Raw genomic sequence first — 20,496 nt, 5'->3', positions numbered from 1 at the left:
CACCTTGTGCAGCTGTGGGGGCAGAGAGGTGGCTGTCATACACAGCTAGACTCCCTGCAGCTAAGGCAGACATAATTTATTAACATGTCTACCTTCTTGATCGCTGTATACACAGTGATGAACAAGCACTGTGTGTGCAGATTAGGAAGCAGTGACCGTGATTCACCATCTAGACCAGGAGTACACAATATTTTTTGTTCTAAGGGTCGCAATGCCATGCTGCATTAATCCCAAGAGCTGCAAAATATGTAAAGGGGATACTTACATGAATACATCACCAGAACCACCATCAGTACATGAGTAATACATCACCAGAACCAAGTTTTGAATATTTGAGGAGGATTTGAAGAGATTCTGCTGATTTTCGGCTCCAGAAATCAAGTGTGAGCATACACTAACTTGCACTGAGCTTTTGGAACAGAAACTGAGCTGAATCTTGCTAAATCCTCCTCATTAGCTCAAAACTAAGTTTTAACATAGTCATAAAGCACGGTTTGAACTGCTACCTGTAGAAGGTCAAAACCACAATCAGCACATGAATGCAGCACCAGAACCACAGTCAGTACATGAATGCAAAACCAGTCAGTACATGAACAAACACTGTCAGTACATGCATAAATCACCAAGCTTAGTACAGCGATCAATTCCAGTGTCAGGTCAGCCACATGTACAATTGTTTAGCATGAACCTACAACTCCCAGTACATCTTAAACAATGGGAAGGAGATGCTGGGAGTTGTTGATAACAGTCATCCTAAGGCTATGTGCCCACGATGCAGAAATGCTCAGGATTTTTTCCTGAGCGTTTCTGCATCTCCCTGGCAGAAAAAACACATGCGGATTGTACATGCATTTTTCCTGCCAGGGACATGCGGATGTGAAGCGTTCTTCACATGCATTTCTGCATGTGGGATGACAAGCGCTTTCCAAGCGATTTTAGCATCACTTGGAAAGTGCTTGACAACTTGGTCACACTATATAAATCCATGCAACCGGCAAGGATTTATATACTGTGACCTTAAAGAATGGTAAAAAATAAAAAAATAAATCTATACTTACCTTCTGATGGCCCCCGCAGTCTTTATTCGCTCCATCCTGGCGGTACACTACACTGAAGGACCTGCCGTCACATGACTATGACGTCAGCACAGGTCCTTCAGTCCACTGCGATCTGCTGGCAAGCGAAGACAAGGAGACCGGGGGCCATCAGAAGGTAAATATAATATTTATTTTTTATTTTATTCTTTTTTTTACAGGTTCTATGGTACCCGGGTCCGGAGGAGAGTTTCCTGTCCTCCAGACCCGGGTACCATCCGCACATTGAAACGTCTGGATTCCGCTTGTACAGATCCAGTGATGCGGAATCCAAGCGTTCCAATGAAAGTCAATGGCGGCGAAAACGCAGCGGTTCCGCAAAATAAATGGTAGTGCTGCGTTTTTTTCCGCAATGATAACCCGGAGCGGAAATTTCCGCAGCATGTGCACAGCACATGCGGATTATCATTGGGGAACATGGCAGGTGTGGTGCCCCTGAGGGTTCGACCGCCACAGGAATGCTGCACTTCTTCAATGGAATGTGGTGTTCCTCCTCTGAGGTAAGGCCGGTGTGATGGTAGTGACCTAACCTTTTGCATCCAACACCACATTTGCACCAGAGGGAGCTAGTATGCACTAGGTGCTGCTCCCCTGGTTACAGGGAGACTGGGGAACACAAAGTAGTAGTAACCAGTTAGTGGGTGTGGGTGGAGGAACAACTAGTCAGTTACACTTCAGATTTCATATTTAATAGAAAGCCATCTTTGATCTTGGTTCTTCGGCTGTGGTTCGTCTTTTGTTGGTCTCTGGCAGTCTGTCTGTCAAGCGGTCTTGGTTGCTGTCAACTACTGTGTGTAATGTGACTGCCCTCCGGGAGCGCAGATCCTGTGTGGGCCTGCACCGAAAAGGGACACAGCCCTCGTACCCTGGCCATGGGACGAGAGGTAGGTTGTAGACAAGGAATGTCTCAACCTGGCCAAGGACCAGGATCAAGAAGGCCCGGGAGCTTTAGAGTGTGGCTCCCTAGCAAATGGGTCCCGGGGAGGATGCAGACGGAGCGGAGCACGCCACCTGTCCTCGCATACCTGATCTATTCAGAGGGATTCCGGCTGCAAGAGGGGTACCGGCCCCCGACACCCGACCTTGTACTCTACGTCAAGGACGGGAAAGCCCGGTTAGGCCCTGAGGATCCCACCGGGCGTCGGATGGAGAGGAATTGCCACCCGACCCCTACACCTGAGAGGAGCTCAGAGGGAGACCCGGCCTATCTACACACGCACAGACGGGAAAGGGTGAAGTCCGTAGTGCAGGAACACTCTGTTGAAAGGTCGCTACCGAACACCGGACTTCCTCGGAGGTAGTCGGACCCCCGTCCCTGGTGGCCGCAGGACTCCGCAGGGAGCAGGGAGTCGCCTTCCCGCTAACATCTCTGAGTGAGTAAAGCCTTGGAAGTTCACCCCTATGGCCTCCGGACTGTTCATTACGCGCCATACCATGCGACGCGGTGCCCGTACTCCCCGCACTACTACCCCCTCTCTTTCCTGTTTGCCTGCCCTGAGGCCTTGCTCCGCCTGTGGGGAGCAGTAATAACTTGAGCTGCCATGACATCGGGCCTCAGCGGACTGCTAGCGGCGCTGGTGACCCTTCACCAGACACCACAGGTGGCGTGGTATTTAATCAGCCACTCAACCCGGACAAGCCCACACCATCTCTTTCTAATGTGACGGCCCTGAGCACGGCTGCATCCCATCTCTCCAACAGGGCGCGACTCCGAGTCCCCCAATACCCAGGGTAAAACACGGGCTTTCTGAGTAGAGGCGTCACACAGGCCTTCTACCAGAATTTCTGCAACGTTTTTGCCACTGCGGAAACGCTTAAAAAACGCACCGTGGGCACACAGCCTAAGGTGTAGAAGGTCTGCTATGTTCCCCAATGATAATCCGCATGTGCTGTGCACATGCTGCGGAAATTTTCGCTGCGGATTATCATTGCGGAAAAAAACGCAGCACTACCAATTATTTTGCGGAAGTGCTGCGTTTTCGCTGCCATTGACTTGCATTAGATCGCATGGATTACGCATCACTGTATATGTAGATGCGCATTCCATGTGTTCTAATGTGCGGATGGTACCCAGGTCTAGAGGAGAGGAGACTCTCCTCCGGACCTGGGTACCATAGAAAACTGTAAAAAAAAAGAATAAAATAAAAAATAAATATATACTTACCTTCTGGCGGCCCCCGATGCGCTCCTCCTTGCATGCCGGCAGTTCGCGATGGACTGAAGGACCTGCGCTGACGTCATAGTCAAGCGACGGGTCACGCGACGCTGATGTCGACAGGTCTTTCAGTGTACCGCTGCCGGCAAGGGAGAACAGAGTGAAGTAGGACACCGGGGGCCATCAGAGGGTAAGTATAGATTTATTTTTTTTATTTTTTGATATTCTCTCGGGTCACACTATATAAATCCATGCCGTTTGCATGGATTTATATAGTGTGACCAAGTTGACAAGCACTTTCCAAGTGATGCTAAAATCGCTTGGAAAACACTTGTCAACCCACATGCGGAAATGCAAGTGAAGAACGCTTCACTTCCGCATGTCCCTGGCAGGAAAAATGCATGTACAATCCACATGTACAATCCGCATGTACAATCCGCATGCGTTTTTTTCTGCCAGGAAGAAGCAGAACGCTCAGGAAAAAATCCTGAGCATTTCTGCATCGTGGGCACATAGTTTTAGACTGTGGATCTTACAAGAACCACAGCACTGATAAGTCCTAATCAGTATCACAAATAAACATTTACCCACAGGTACCTTATATCTTCTCTGATTGAAGTCGTTCCTATCCCTTTTGTCTCCATGTAACACAGATATCATGATGAGATTTAATGCCCAGAGATAATCTCTGCAGACTTCCCTCTTCTCCGGTCATCTGCAGCACTTTCCAACATGGTGCCCTTAAAAATAAAAGTATCATTATACTGCCCCATAAATAAAAAATGCTGTGCACCATAATAAATAATTGCCCCTTACTGGGCTTCCTGCACAAAATATCGCCCCCACACTGTTCCTCCATAATGTCCCTCCCACAGTGCCCCTCTGCAAAATATTCCCCACACACTGCCCCTTTGCAAAATATCTTCCCACTAACCTTCTCCAAAATATGCCCTCCACACTGTTCTTCTCCAATAGTCCCCCCACACTGTGCTTTTGCAAAATACCCCCCCCCACTGACCTTCTCCAAAATATCCCTCCCTCACACACAGTGCCCCTTTGCAAAATTTCCCCACACTGCCCCTCTGCAAATTATCCCCCACACTGCCCCTCTGAATGAAGTACCCCCCGCACTGCCTCTCGAAAAACTGTGCCCCCTCTCACAATTGTCCACCCATTATGTGCCCTTACAGTAAAATGAACCCCCTACATCCCATTCACAATGATTTGCATTTCATTTTGAGCTTCTTAATAGAGAACTTACAGTTGTTCGAGCCATCTTTGCTCCTCTGCAGTGCTGGTGTGCCAGCAGCAGTGTGATGACTTCAGCAGCATGCTGACCTCATCACGCAGCTGAATGTCAGGCCAGGGATAACGAACGTTCATCTGCTCCAGTCCAGGCGCCAAAGTGTTTAAATGTATTTGCATCTGAAACATGCGAATACGTTTGAATACAGTGAGAAGGAGAGGCGTCTCCCGGATAAGTCAGCGGGCCACACAACATCCTTCAGTGGGCCGCATGTTGTGCAGGCCTAATCTGGGCTCTATGTTGTGCTGGCCTGATCTACACCCAGAAATTATGTGATCTCTGCGTGTAGGGAGAGAACATGAATGGCTGGGTCTTCAGAAACCCAGTCAGCTTTACCTTGCAAAGAAGAGGTAAATCAGCAATAAAACAAATGTGTTGTGTTTAAATATCCCCAAAAATCATTTATGACCTTATGTCTTATGTGTGCAAAATAAATGAAAAAAAACAAATAAGAAGCATGAGGAAATAAATAACATAAAAAAAGACATTGCAAGTCTGAATCACTTTCTAGCCACACCCTTATTGAAAAAAAAAATGTCATATACAGTACAGACCAAAAGTTTGGACATACATTCTCATTTAAAGATTTTTCTCTATTTTCATGACCATGAAAATTGTACATTCACACTGAAGGCATCAAAACTATGAATTAACACATGTGGAATTATATACTTAACAAAAAGTGTGAAACAACTGAAAATATGTCTTATATTCTAGGTTCTTCAAAGTAGCCACCTTTTGCTTTGATGACTGCTTTGCACACTCTTGGCATTCTCTTGATGAGCTTCAAGAGGTAGTCACCGGAAATGGTCTTCCAACAATCTTGAAGGAGTTCCCAGAGATGCTTAGCACTTGTTGGCCCTTTTGCCTTCACTCTGCGGTCCAGCTCACCCCAAACCATCTCGATTGGGTTCAGGTCTGGTAACTGTGGAGGCCAAGTCATCTGGCGTAGCACCCCATCACTCTCCTTCTTGGTCAAATAGCCCTTACACAGCCTGGAGGTGTGTTTGGGGTCATTGTCCTGTTGAAAAATAAATGATGGTCCAACTAAATGCAAACCGGATGGAATAGCATGCCGCTGCAAGATGCTGTGGTAGCCATGCCGGTTCAGTATGCCTTCAATTTTGAAGAAATCCCCAACAGTGTCACCAGCAAAGCAGCCCCACACCATCACATCTCCTCCTCCATGCTTCACGGTGGGAACCAGGAATGTAGAGTCCATCCGTTCACCTTTTCTGCGTCGCACAATGACACGGTGGTTGGAACCAAAGATCTCAAATTTGGACTCATCAGACCAAAGCACAGATTTCCACTGGTCTAATATCAATTCCTTGTGTTCTTTAGCCCAAACAAGTCTCTTCTGCTTGTTGCCTGTCCTTAGCAGTGGTTTCCCAGCAGCTATTTTACCATGAAAGCCTGCAGCACAAAGTCTCCTCTTAACAGTTGTTGAAGAGATGTGTCTGCTGCTAGAACTCTGTGTGGCATTGACCTGGTCTCTAATCTGAGCTGCTGTTAACCTGCGATTTCTGAGGCTGGTGACTTGGATAAACTTATCCTCAGAAGCAGAGGTGACTCTTGGTCTTCCTTTCCTGGGGCGGTCCTCATATGAGTCAGTTTCTTTGTAGCGCTTGAAGGTTTTTGCAACTGCACTTTGGGACACTTTCAAAGTTTGCCCAATTTTTCTGACTGACTGACCTTCATTTCTTAAAGTAATGATGGCCACTCATTTTTCTTTACTTAGCTGTTTTTTTCTTGTCATAATACAAATTCTAACAGTCTATTCAGTAGGACTATCAGCTGTGTATCCACCTGACTTCTGCACAACACAACTGATGGTCCCAGCCCCATTTATAAGGCAAGAAATCCCACTTATTAAACCTGACAGGGCACACCTGTGAAGTGAAAACCATTTCCGGTGACTACCACTTGAAGCTCATCAAGAGAATGCCAAGAGTGTGCAAAGCAGTCATCAAAGCAAAAGGTGGCTACTTTGAAGAACCTAGAATATAAGACATATTTTCAGTTGTTTCACACTTTTTTGTTAAGTATATAATTCCACATATGTTAATTCATAGTTTTGATGCCTTCAGTGTGAATGTCCAATTTTCATAGTCATGAAAATACAGAAAAATCTTTAAATGAGAAGGTGTGTCCAAACTTTTGCTCTGTACTGTAGATAAAAATAATTTCTATGGAAAGAAAAATACAATTTAAAATATTTTTAATAGTCCATTGTGATTTAAAATAAAATTAATTAAAAAATGTGAAAAATGGACATGCATTTATTTTTTTCCTTCATATTTCCCCAGGGTATGAACAAAAACAAACAAACAAGAGAAATAAATATGATGTAAAAAGTAATCCCCATGTATCTTCAAAAAAAGAGGCAAAAATTATTTTAATACCATAATGAGAAAAATGTTTAGAGCCATTAAAAGTACAATAAAACTCATAAATATGCCTGGTCAGGAAAGGGAGGAAAATGGCCTGGTCATGTCCTGGTTAAAAATATCAGCTCACCATGTGAAAAACAAGACCTCACAGAGCTCCATGGATGCTAAAATAGAAATGTTATGGGTCTTAAAAAAGGGCAACACAAACCAAAATAAATCTAAAATAAGTTTTGTATTGCTGTAATCGCATTGACCTGGAGAATTCTGTTAACGGGTCATTTTTACCATACAATTAATTGTGTAAAAGTAAAACCCAAACAACAGTGGGGGAATGACGTTTATTCATTGCAGGATTATATTGCATTGCGGGGAGGGGTTCCATTTCAATATTCGTCAGAGGCAGCAATAAAGCTAGAATTGGCCCTGACTAGGACCTATGTCTACATTTTTCATAGCTTTAGAAAATATTCATAACTGGAGTAACCAAACATCTGGTTTCACACAAATCTTGCATATATCACTTTACGTTGCATTACATTTGGTATGCCTTTACGTACCCCATTGTTTCTGAGACAGTTTTCTCATGACACATCGTGCTATATAGTAATAGGACATTTAGGTTGATATGTTTGGAATTTATAGGCAGTTCCTGGTTTACTAACTAGAGGTTCTGTAACTTTTTTCCATAAAATAAATTTGTATGTAAGATGGAACAGGTATAAGTAAAAAAGAAAAAATAGCCAGTACTCACCTCATCACTCATATCTCTGGACACCATGTTGTCCGCCGCCCGCCATTTGGTCCTCTTCCTTTCACCATCATGTACTGCATCTATAGCCGCTCTACTATTGGACATGACTTTTAGCTGCTTCCAGGCCTTGGAAATCAATATGGCATACGTTTTGATATCGAGGTCTGGTCGTGGCCAGAAGTCCTTGCCTATAGTAAAGAGACCGGAGATGTGGCTTCTGACAGTGAAAAGAAGAGAACTGGACATCAGGCAGTGAGCAGTGGGGCAGCCGGAGAGGTGAGCGATGAGGTGAGTTTTTGTAACTATGAGTTGTACGAAAGTTACAGTATATGTTCTTAACTTTGGATCTGCCTGTATTAAACAAAAATAAGGAAATGTCAAAATATTTGAAAATATCCGTACTTTTCAATCATTGAATGTGTCTGCCCTTTAAACAGTATAGTCACAGCACACACAATAGTTAATAATTTTAATTTGCCTTAGGTTAACTTTATGTTGGCATAATTTTTTATATGGCCATTTATTTTCCTGGGACAACAGACAGCTTTTATAACTTTAGAAATATGAAATCCACTAGGCACATAATAAAGTTAACCCCTTAATGACTGCGCAATTTTTCGCTTTTTCGTATTCGTTTTTCCCTCCTCTTCTTCCAAGAGACATAACTTTTTTATTTTTCCGTCCCCATAGCCGTATGAGGGTTTGTTTTTTGTGGGACAAGTTGTATGTGTGAATGCCACCATTCATTTTATTATGTGATACACTGGAAAGCAGGTAAAAAAATTTAAAGTGTATTGAAATTACAAAAAAAGTGCAATTCTACAATTGTTTTTTTGGGGTTTTTATTTACCATGTTCACTATATGGTAAAACTGACCTAGCAATGTGATTCTCCATGTCAGTACAATTTGGCAGATACCAAACATGTATCTTTTTTTAAGTAAGTGGTGAAAAAAATTCATACATTTATAAAAAAAATAAAATTTTGCCTGTCACCATTTTTCGAGACCCATAATTAGTGTTGAGCATTCCGATACTGAAATATCGGGTATCGACCGATATTCGCGGTATCGGAGTTCCGATACTGAGTTCCGATACTTTTAGAATATCGAATACCGGAATCGGAAGTTCCCATAATGCCTGCGCTCTGCAGTGTCTCTGAAGGATGACAAGCTGGATGGCAGCGCTCAGCTTACTGTGCTTGTCATTTAGTGTAAACGATTTATTAAAAAAAATAATATTGTTTTCATGCACCGTCTCTTTAAAAAAGCCAGCCGGCAATTCAGCAGCGGCATACACCGGTACCCGACAATTTACAACAGAAAGAATACAGCATCACACATAGATTAGATAGATAGAAACATGTCAGTCACATATATAAGAAGTACAGTGACAGTGTTGCTTACTGTACTTGTCATTTAGTGTAAAGGATTTATTAAAAAAAATAATAATGTTTTCATGCACCGTCTCTTTAAAAAAGCCGGCTGGCAATTCAGCAGCAGTACCCGACAATTTAGAATAGAAAGAATAGATTAGATAGATAGAAACATGTCAGTCACATATATAAGAAGTACAGTGACAGTGTTGATTACTGTACTTGTCATTTAGTGTTTAAATAAAGGATTTATTTAAAAAAAAATTGGCGTGGGGTTCCCCGTAATTTTAGTCTCTAGCGGAGGTTAAGCAGACAGCTGGGGCAGATGTTTGAAGCCTGGGAAGGGGGTAATACCCACGGAGCTTCCCAGGCTACTAATATCAGCCCCCAGCTGAATACCTAGCCTTTAATAGCTATTAAAATGGGGGACCCCGCCCCAAAAATGACGTGGGGTCCCCCCTATTTTAATAGCTAGCAAAGGCTAGGCAGACAGCTGGGGGCTGATATTAATAGCCCAGGAAGGGTGCCATGAATATTGGCCCCCTCCCAGGCTAGAAACACCAGCCGTCAGCCGCCCCAGAAATGGCGCATTCATAGGAGGCGCCAATTCTGGCACTTAGCCTCGCTCTTCCCATTGCCCTGTAGCGGTGGCAGTGGGGTAATAGGGCTGGGGTTGATGTCAGCTTATAATGCCAGCTGACATCAAGCCCAGATTAGTAATGGAGAGGCGTCTATAAGACACCCCCATTACTAACCCCATAGTCAAAGTTAAAAAAAAAAAACACAAACACCCAGAATAAAGTCCTTTAATTGAAATAAACACACAATTCTTTATTGCTCTAAATTAAACCATACTTACCATCACGCCCATTCCAGCTGAAGCCAACGATCTCCTGCAATAAAAGTAAAATAATAAAGCAACCTCATCCTTACCTTTCCATGGTTCCCACGACAGCTTCAGCTCTGCTACATTGACATGTCTTCAGCAGACCCCTGACTGTCATGGTAACCGATTGACGCCGCTCTCTTTTCAGGTGCATGTAATAGCACGTGTTAAATACTGCGGTCAGAGATTGACAGCGGCATTTAACAAGTTAACAGCTGCACCACCTATGGCTGTTAGAGGCATTGGTCAAGATGCGGGATAGGCGTACAACCACAACATCAAAGTCAGGGACACGTCATATGACATAGGTGTACGTCATGTTGTGATGGGGTTAAAGTGTAACGTCATTTTGATTCTTATTTCATAAATCAATAGTTCACATGAAAATAAGCATCTTTGTAATATTGTAATATATCTTATCTTATAAGAATAATCTTCTTCTTTCTCCTTCTAGACTAATCATTCATTCTCAAAATTCTTAGTTCACAGGTAAAGTCTATATTCAGTGAAGACAGATTGTTACATTACTGAGATAGGAGATGGCAGTTGGTGCTGATAAGATTCTATGTAGAGGGGAGTGTGAACAAGAGTGAGGAGCTTGAGGCAGATAGATATATTGCAAAGTTGATTATTTTCATACATACTATTGATTTATGAAGTAAAAATTAAAACGACAGTTACTCTTTAAGAGCTAGGCAGACCCACAATGAGGTAAAGGAGCCTTTCTAATGTTTTTGACAGTAACCATTAGCAATGTCAAATAATTATCTTACAACCTGATGTGAGCGTGCATTGTTAACTATGTCCTGGTTCATTTCGTCCTATATATTTTTGGCTTTCTAGCCATTTTTATTATATGATATGCAAAATTAAATCTATACATTTCTAGCTTTAAAAACTCATTTTGTGTTTTTGTTTAGCTTATATGTTTTGCAGCAATTTTTCAATGAACTTTCCAAAGCCTATTTTTTAGTTTTTTTTCAGTTCTCAAATACCCTTGAGGGAGCATATAAATTAAAAACTCACTACAAATTGCACTATTTTAAAAACTGCACCACCTATAGAAGTGTTGCTTAACTCCAGTCCCCAAGACTCACCATAAGATCATATCTCCAGTATTTCCTTAGCATTGTACAGGTGAAATATCACCTGTGCAATACAATGGAAATCCTGAAGACATGATCTGTTGGTGGCTCTTGGGGACTGGAGTTGAGGAGCACTGTCCTATAGTATTCAAACTACTGCATATTATTTTTGTTAACCCTTCAGCTGCTTGGCATGATCTAACGCAAAATGGAATGAATAAATGAAAAATAGCATTTTTCTAATAATATATAGCTTAATTCCCAAATATTTCATTTTCAAAACGAGTAATGGGAGAAAACAAAACCCCAAAAATGTTTATGCAATTTCTTCTGAGTATGGAAAAACAAAGTATTCAATATATTATCATGTACTACTGTAAATCTGCATGGCATGGCTCATTAGAGAAGGAGTGTAATTTGTAGTTCAAATTTTGCTGAAACAGGTTCTTGCGCAATATCAGTCTTTCTTTATTGTTTTTCTTGGAGAGGAGTGGCTTCTTTGCTTCCCTTCTTGATACCAGGCCAGTCTCCAAAACTCTTTGCCTCATTGTGCGTGCAGATGCACCTGCTTTCTACCATTCCTGAGTATGCTCTGCATATGTGTGAACTGAGCCTAGAGTTCATACATGTCAGACTTTGGCCCGAGTGCCAAAACTAGCCCACAGTGTGAGTGTATTGGGCCCCCTCCCCGGCATCACACTTTCAACTGTACTGCCATACTCCTGCCATCATTATCCTTCTGCATCTGACGTATCAGTGCAGCGGGCTCGATGACATCACTACAATGTGCCTGCTGTGCTGAGCCGTGCAGAGGTTCAGTGAGCTCGCTGCTGAGACCAGAGCAGAGGCGGACCGGGGAGAGGCGAGTATTTATTTATTTTTTTAATGTAGGACCATTATACTGTATGGCATACTACTGTATGTGGGGCCCATTATACTGTATGGAAGACTGTGTGGCCCAATTATACTGTATAGAGGACTATGTGGGGCCATTATACTGTAAGGAAGGCAATGACGAGCCCACTATGCTGTATGGAAGGCAATGCAGGGCCATTTATACTGTACAGAGGACTATGTGGGGCCATTATTCTGTATGGAGGACTATGTAGGTACATTATACTCTATGGAAGGCAATGAAGGGTCTATTATACTGTATGAAAGGCAATGCAGGGCTCATTATAATGTATGGAGGACAATGTGGGGCCCATTATACTGTATGGAGGGATATGTGGGGCCCATTATATTGTGTGTAGGAATATGTGTTGCCCATTATACTGCATAGAGGAGTACAGTGCTGGCCAAAAGTATTGGCACCCCTGCAATTCTGTCAGATAATACTCAGTTTCTTCCTGAAAATGATTGAAATCACAAATTCTTTGGTATTATTATCTTCATTTAATTTGCTTGAAAGGAAAAAACACAAAAGAGAATGAAGCAAAAATCAAATCATTGATCATTTCACACAAAACTCCAAAAAAGGGCCGGACAAAATACTTGGTTGCACAACCTTTAGCCAAAATAACTGAGAACAACCGCTTCCGGTTATCATCAATGAGTTTCTTACAATGCTCTGCTGGAATTGTAGACCATTCTTCTTTGGCAAACTGCTCCAGGTCCCTGATATTTAAAGGGTGTCTTCTCCAAACTGCCATTTTGAGATCTCTCCACAGGTGTTCTATGGGATTTAGGTCTGGACTCATTGCTGGCCACCTTAGAAGTCTCCAGTGCTTTCTCTCAAACCATTTTATAGTGCTTTTGTAAGTGTGTTTTGGGTCATTGTCCTGCTGGAAGACCCATGACCTCTGAGGGAGACCCAGCTTTCTCACACTGGGCCCTACATTATGCTGCAAAATTTGTTGGTAGTCTTCAGACTTCATAATGCCATGCACACGGTCAAGCAGTCCAGTGCCAGAGGCAGCAAAGCAACCTCAAAACATCAGGGAACCTCCGCCATGTTTGACTGTAGGGACTGTGCTCTTTTCTTTGAATGCCTCTTTTTTTTTCCTGTACACTCTATGTTGATGCTTTTCCCCAAAAAGCTCTACTTTTGTCTCATCTGACCAGAGAACATTCTTACAAAACGTTTTAGGCTTTCTCAGGTAAGTTTTGGTAAACTCCAGCCTGGCTTTTTTATGTCTGGGGGTAAGAAGTGGGGTCTTCCTGGGTATCCTACCATACAGTCCCTTTTCATTCAGACGTCGACGGATAGTACGGGTTGACACTGTTGTACCCTCGGACTGCAGGGCAGCTTGAACTTGTTTGAATGTTAGTCAAGTTTCTTTATCCACCATCCGCACAATCTTGCGTTGAAATCTCTCGTCAATTTTTCTTTTCCGTCCACATCTAGGGAGGTTAGCCACAGTGCCATGGGCTTTAAACTTCTTGATGACACTGCGCAGGGAAGACACAGGAACATTCAGGTCTTTGGAGATGGACTTGTAGCCTTGAGATTGCTCATGCTTCCTCACAATTTGGTTTCTCAAGTCCTCAGACAGTTCCTTGGTCTTCTTTCTTTTCTCCATGCTCAATGTGGTACACACAAGGACACAGGACAGAGGTTGAGTCAACTTTAATCCATGTTAACTGGCTGCAAGTGTGATTTAGTTATTGCCAACACATGTTAGGTGCCACAGGTAAGTTACAGGTGCTGTTAATTACACGAATTAGAGAAGCATCACATGATTTTTCAAAGGGTGCCAATACTTTTGTCCACCCCCTTTTTTAGGTTTGGTGTGGCATTATATCCAATTTGGCTTTAGGACAATTCTTTTTGTGTTTTTTTCATTGAAGACAAATTAAATGAAGAGAATAATACCAAAGAATTTGTGACTGCAATCATTTTCAGGAAGAAACTGAGTATTACCTGACAGAATTGCAGGGGTGCCAATACTTTTGGCCAGCACTGTATGTGGGGCAATTCTAATGTATGGAGGACTATGTGGGGTCCATTATACTGCATGGAGTACTATGTAGGGCCAATATATGTAGTATCGGCGTCCCTCCCCCCTGACAGGCAGAGACGCCGTCCCTCTTACCGCCGCGCTCCCTGCCCGGCGTCCTCCGGCGCTTCTGCTTCTGCTGCTGCTGGCGCGCGCAGCTTCCCGGGCACTGTGCTTAGGGCACGCGCGCTCCCTCCCTCTTAAAGGGGCCGCGCGCGCCGTCCTAAGGAGTCCCCAGCCAATGGCCGGAGGACCTCTCATATAAAAGGCACCTCCTCCAAGATGGAGGTGCCCGTGCAAGGTTGTAGCTTTGTGTGTTAAACTCAGCTTCAGCCCTCAGGTCCCGCTGCTAGCCTGACTACCAGTCCAACCCGCCAGCCTAACTACAAGTCCAGTCCGCCAGCCTGACTACCAGTCCAGTCCGCCAGCCTGACTACCAGCCCTGTCCGCCAGCTTGTCTACTCTCCAGCCCGACAGTCTGTCTACAGTCCAGTCCGCCAGTCAGTCTATGGGCCCTGCCCGCCTGCTTACCTGGAAGCACCTGTCTGTTACCTGCCATGCCTGCCAGTCTGCTTACCTGGAAGCACCTGCCTGTTACCTGCCATGCCTGCCAGCCCGCTTACCTGGAAGCTCCTGCCTGTTACCTGCCGTGCCTACCAGCCAGCCTACCTGGAGGCTCCTGCTTGTTACCTGTCATGTCAGCCAGTCCGCTTACCCGGATCACCTGTCAGCCGGCCTGCCGTGCCCATCTGCTATACCATTCAGTCCCTGCCTTCTGACCCGGGGGAGTCACCTGCTCTCATACAAGGTCTGGCCCAGAGTAGCACCTGGTCCCTCTGCTCGGTCCTTCCCTGGTCACGGAGTCGATTGAGCCGCCGTACGACCTTGGTCAGTCCAAGCTGATACCTAGTTACGCCCCTTTGGTCCCTCCTTGCACCGCAGCACAGAGGTTCTACCACCCGGATCCGTAACAATATACAGTATGGAAGGCATTGCAGGGACCATTATACTGTATGGAGGACTATGTGGGGCTATTATACTGTATGGAAGGCAATGCAGAGCCCATTATATTGTATGAAAGACTATGTGGGGTCATTATACTGTATGGAAGGTAATGCAGGGCCCATTATACTGTATGAAAGACTATGTGGGGCCATTATACTGTATGGAAGGCAATGCAGGGCCCATTATACTGTATGAAAGACTATGTGGGGCCATTATACTGTATGGAAGGCAATGTAGGGCCCATTATACTGAATGGAAGACTAGGTGGGGCCAGTTATACTGTGTGTGGAGTGCTGAGTGGCAATCACAGATAAGAAATCATACTGTGATGGGGTCAATATACTTTTCCAGTGGTGTTGAGGTGGGTACAGTAGGGTCATCATACCATGCGTGTGGAGAGTACTGTGAGGAATTGCCTGTGGGGGTTTCTTACTGTGTATGGTGAGCACTTTTGTTGGTCTTCATACTTTATTATCTGTATTATTCAAGTTTTTTTATCCTTTGTTATTACATATTTAAATTAAGCCATTGGGCCATATGCTTTTACTGCTCTTACATAACCTATTATATTATTCCAGAAGGCTCCATTTGTCATTATGGGTTTATTTTATTCTAAGATCTATTAATTAAAATGTACATTGATCGTGGGACAACCCCTTTAAGTTGGTTTCCATACGAAAAAGTTCATCGTTATATTTTATGATAAGGAAAAACTTCCTCAATTGTAGACAATTTTATAATAAATATCAAGGTTAGCCCAAGACTTTGTTCAAGTTATTAATTTTAGCCCTCTGTGTATTTGAGTTTGACATCCCTGTAGCTGAATGCTCTTTAGAAGATGTTCCTTACTGAACTTTCATGGGCAACCTGAAGTTTCACAGCAACTGAAAAATGATCTTTGAAGTTCTTGAAGATTTGATTAATGGTTGATTCAGGGGAAATCATATAAACAGCAATGACTTTGCCTTTAAAGCTCTTTTCATGCAAAGCAATGATGACTGCATGTGTTTCTTTGGTGGTACTCATGATTAACAGAAAATGCAATGATTCCAAGCATCAGTCTCCTTTTAAGGGCTAGCACTCATCTGCATAAAAAAAACATTCTGATATCTGGACTGTAAAGTCAGACGAGTGTCATACAAATGTCATGCGATTGTCATGCGAGTACAATGCAATTTTTCTCACCTAGCATCTGAATTACATCCGACTGTCATGCAAATGCGATCCGATTGCAATTCGATTTTAACATGGACTTTTACATAGAGGAATTCTCGATGTCATTCTCACATAGTTTTCCAAGGAACCATTCTTCAATACATTATATATATAATATATATATATATATATATATATATATATATATATATATGTTAGATAGATACATACATACAGAAAGATAGATATAAATATGTAAGGGAGATATATAATCAGTGCTCTGCGTGAGTAGCTTACTGTACATGTAATTTAGTACTAAATAATTAAATTTCTGAAAAAAAAATGGTGTGGGGTCCCACTAAAGTTTATTAACCAGCAGAGGGAAAGCAGACAGCTGTGGGCTGGGAAGGGAGTAATACCCATGGCGCTTCCCAGCTTTAATATCCTTCACTTGTTATTAAAATGGAGGACCCCCAAAAAAATGATGTGGGGCCCCCTATAATTAATAACCAGAAAAGGTTAGGTTGACAGCTGTAGGCTGATATTAATAGTCTAGGAAGGGGACAGAACAACAGAAAAAAACATAAAACTGGAGGTAGCTGCTCCTAGTAAGCACCTGTACAGACCTATTTCTTGTTTTGGAAGTGCCAGTCAGTTTTTTCTGTTTCTATGTATAAGCTTTGACTGAGCACTCCACCTCTAGGCCACAGGTGGTTTTAATTGCAGCAGCATCTTGCTTTCCCATACACAAGCAGGCTTATGTCTCTTAGAGAGGAGTTCACACAGTCAGGTTCCTGGTATGATGAGAAACGCCTTAACATGACTGCCAGGTACACATGTATTAGCCAATTTATGCGCTAAGATTTCTCATTTATTTTTATTTTCTAGAGCAGAAAAAAATGACCAGCATTTCCAAAACAAGAAATAGGTTCATTACTGATCTAGAAAATAGAAATAAATGAGAAATCTTAGCGCATAAATTGGCCAATTCATGTGTACCTGGTAGCTACGTTAAGGTGTTTCTCAAAATACCAGGACCCTATCAATGTGAACTCCTCTCTAAGAGACATAAGTCTGCTTGTGTGTGGGATAATAAGATCCTGCTGTAATTAAAAACTGATCGCGAAAGGTCAGCGGAATTCATATCCAATGAACTCCATTCATCTCAATGACATTAGCACGAGCATTCCCAGGGCAGTTGCGCTGACATCATTGATGTGAACGGAGTTCATTGGCTCAGAACTCAGTTGACCTTTCTGACAGTGCCGTGGGTGTGAGAACTTTCTCATGCTCGCTGTGATGTCAGTGAGGTGAACGGCATTCATTGGATATGAACCCCGCATAATTTTACCGGATTTCATCAGATTGCACTTGTCCGTTTTTCACGCAGATGAGTGTGAGCCCTAAAGCAACTACTCTGCTCTTATAAATCAATCAACATAAGGGCATCTTCACACGTCAGTATTTGGTCAATATTTTGGATCAGTTTTGTATGCCCAAACCAGAAGTTGAACTTACAGAGAAAGACTATATTTGAGAGATTGACACATGTCCTGTGTTTTTGGAGACATTCCTTGTTCTTGGCATACGAATACCAATGAAATATTGATCAAAAATACTGATGTTTGAATAAAGCCTAACAGAGTGATATCAAATGCCTTATCCTAATTAACATTTTCTCTAGATCACTAAAATTAGGTGAGCAGGTCATTTTGCGGCAGTGCTGATCAGTGGAAATTCGTTTTTGGGATTCAGTGATTTTTTCACGATAAAGAATGACTTTTGCAATTTTTTGCAATTTGTATGAAAACGTTTCATAACAATCTAGAGTTAATGCCAATTGTCACTATAAAAACTATAGCAGCAAACTTAGAGAAATTTCAAAATTTTGACTGCACTGTGCATGGGACAAGTGAAGAATTTTCTCCCATAGATGCTAACAACAAACAAGCCAGTTATTTGCTAGGTGGAAGATACTTGCACACATAGATATTTACCTCATTACGTGAAACCTCTGCATCATACCATTTATTCCAGTACAGACCATCAAGTAATACACTGAAGCAATAATTCCACCATTGGTCTTCTGTTTTGATTTCACTAATTGGCTGTTTAGCATTCCTAAAGGGAAAGAATATAAGAAAATGGGCTCTGAAATAAAGAAATAACACATCTAATGGCAAGTCATAAAGCCAGACATTATCATGTTTTATTGTGGCCATACACGTGATAGTTATATGCTAGCTTTTTGTTTATCCAATAATGTTGTGATTCCACCATGCCTGTTTATTTCAAAAGCGAGCGTTAAATTAGCCGCTACTAGACCCTAAAGCTAAATTCATACTTTGCTTAGTGGTACATCTTTTATGCAATTAAACCACAATGATGTTGTTTTTTTGTTTTTCTTTTTAAACGCACATATAATGTAACATATGGGTGGAGTGTTAGGGCTGCAGCTTACCTTGGAGAGTAAAAAAAAAAGGTTCTGTGTATGCTTGGGCGATTCTTTATTATTAGTGATGAGAAAATCGATTTCATGCAAATCTAATTCATAACAAATTTCAGGAAATTCATTGGACCTGGCAAATTCAAACAATTTGTGAATTGCCCAAAAAATGGCAGACACCATTTTACACAAAGAAAAAAGTTGTATCTGCCAGAGAAGGCTGAAATGACCTCAAGGAATGCAGCAGACATTTTAGGGAGAATCTGGATAGTGGGAGGACATTAGAGCTCACATCTCAAAAATAGAAAAAGAGATAGAAAACCATAAAAAATTGGACAGATATTACAGACAGTATGCCTTGTATAACTTAAGCAGTGATGATGAATGTAGTAGTCAATCAGTAGGGCTGGGGTCACACAACCATAGATTTTCTTTTGTGAGAAATTCGGGCCGATTAAAACAAATGACACTCGGCTCAAACTCTGTCCGAGTGTCACCTTAGTGCGATTCGATTCACATGAGAGAATCGCAGCACAGGTGTGGAGAAGACGGAGAGCTTAATTTATCCATCTTCTCCATTGTCTCTGTGCGCGTACATCAAACTGCAGTCCGATGTTTCACATGCACCCATAGGCTTGTATGGATGCATGTGATCGGATTATCGCATGCTGCTATTGTTTTCTCATGCTGAATAGGCAGAAAATAATCACTGATCTGCACTGCCCCATAGCATAACATTGGGCCGAGAGCTAACTGATAAAACATCAGAGAGCACTCAGCCGTGTTATACACCAGTGTGAGTGAGCCGTCATACAGAAATTCAATTGACAGGAGAGAGAAAGGTAAGAGATGTGGCAGCAGCGCCAATTTGATTGGTGTGACAAAGTCACTGGCAAAGTACTAGAGGGGAGATAGGTAGCACTGATGTTGTTAGCTTCAGTAATATAAAGCTAGGAAAAATCATCCAGCACACTAAGTGCTGAGATGGGTTAATCAGTCCTGTTTAGTGCTAGGATGATTGAACAGCTGTAGAGTGAGAGGAGGATAAATACCCAGCCTTCTAGAGAAGTGGGTGTGGGTGGGCCTGGAGGTAAAAGCTCTGGAGCAGTGTTTTCATGTTAAGGACCTTGTGTTGATTGTCCATGAAGGGGGCAGATTCCCGTAGCAACAAGGACTGTAACACATGTGATGTTTTTGTTTTCCTGTTAGGCCAGGAAGGCAAATGTTTGTTTTTGCTAACATTACCCTGGTTTTATGCAATACTTTTAATAAAACCTGTGGAAGATTTAAAGAGATAGTCTTTGTATGTCCAGCTCTATGTGCAGCCAAGTGAGTCAATATACCACAGTTGGTGCTAGAAGTGCAAGATCCCCAGGAAGCAAGTGTGACAGTTGTGGACAGACTGCATGTCCTGGCTGAAGGTGGCTGTAAGGCTGGAACAGCGGTCAGACAAAATGGAAGAGATGATCAAGCACCTGGTTCAAAGCCAGCACCAGCAACAGCTGCAGCAGCAAAAACTGGCAATACAGGACACACGTAAGCTGCTGATGCAACAGCTCCAGCAGCAGCAATAGCTCTAGCAGCAGCACCAGCAGCAGCTTCAACAGCACCAGCAACAGAGCCGACAACAGCAGCAGCAGATTCAGTTTCTTACAGAGGCGATTCGTGGCATAGTGGCAGCTCCAACTCTAATGTCAGCTGATGACCAGAAGGTGGTGAGGAGAGCCTTGCAGAAAATAATGCTGGGTGACGGCATAGAGGCCTTTTTAACCATTTTTAAAAGGGCCGTCGATAAGGAGAAACTCCCGCCAGAGCAGTCGTGGTGCCATACTTAACAGGGAAGCCACAGAAGACCTACTATGATTTGGCCTTACAGGATGCCAAAGAATATGAAAGACTGAAAACAG

General features: G+C 42.8%; 1 protein-coding gene across 1 annotated transcript in view; it reads right to left on the bottom strand.

Moving 5' to 3' along the window:
* The window catches only part of PKD1L1 (polycystin 1 like 1, transient receptor potential channel interacting), an 808,959-nt gene that overhangs the window by 259,231 nt on the left and 529,232 nt on the right, over positions 1–20,496 (bottom strand). The window contains exon 54 of the mRNA XM_073676922.1: positions 18,141–18,264. Coding sequence (XP_073533023.1) covers positions 18,141–18,264 — 124 coding nt within the window. The remainder of the gene's footprint in view (positions 1–18,140; positions 18,265–20,496) is intronic.

Source organism: Phyllobates terribilis, unplaced genomic scaffold, assembly GCF_046119375.1.
Source record: "Phyllobates terribilis strain yellow unplaced genomic scaffold, ASM4611937v1 Scaffold_4__5_contigs__length_816908805, whole genome shotgun sequence".
NCBI lineage: Eukaryota > Metazoa > Chordata > Amphibia > Anura > Dendrobatidae > Phyllobates > Phyllobates terribilis.
Note: the sequence above shows the minus strand (reverse complement) of the source record. Positions and strands in the feature narration are given on the sequence as shown.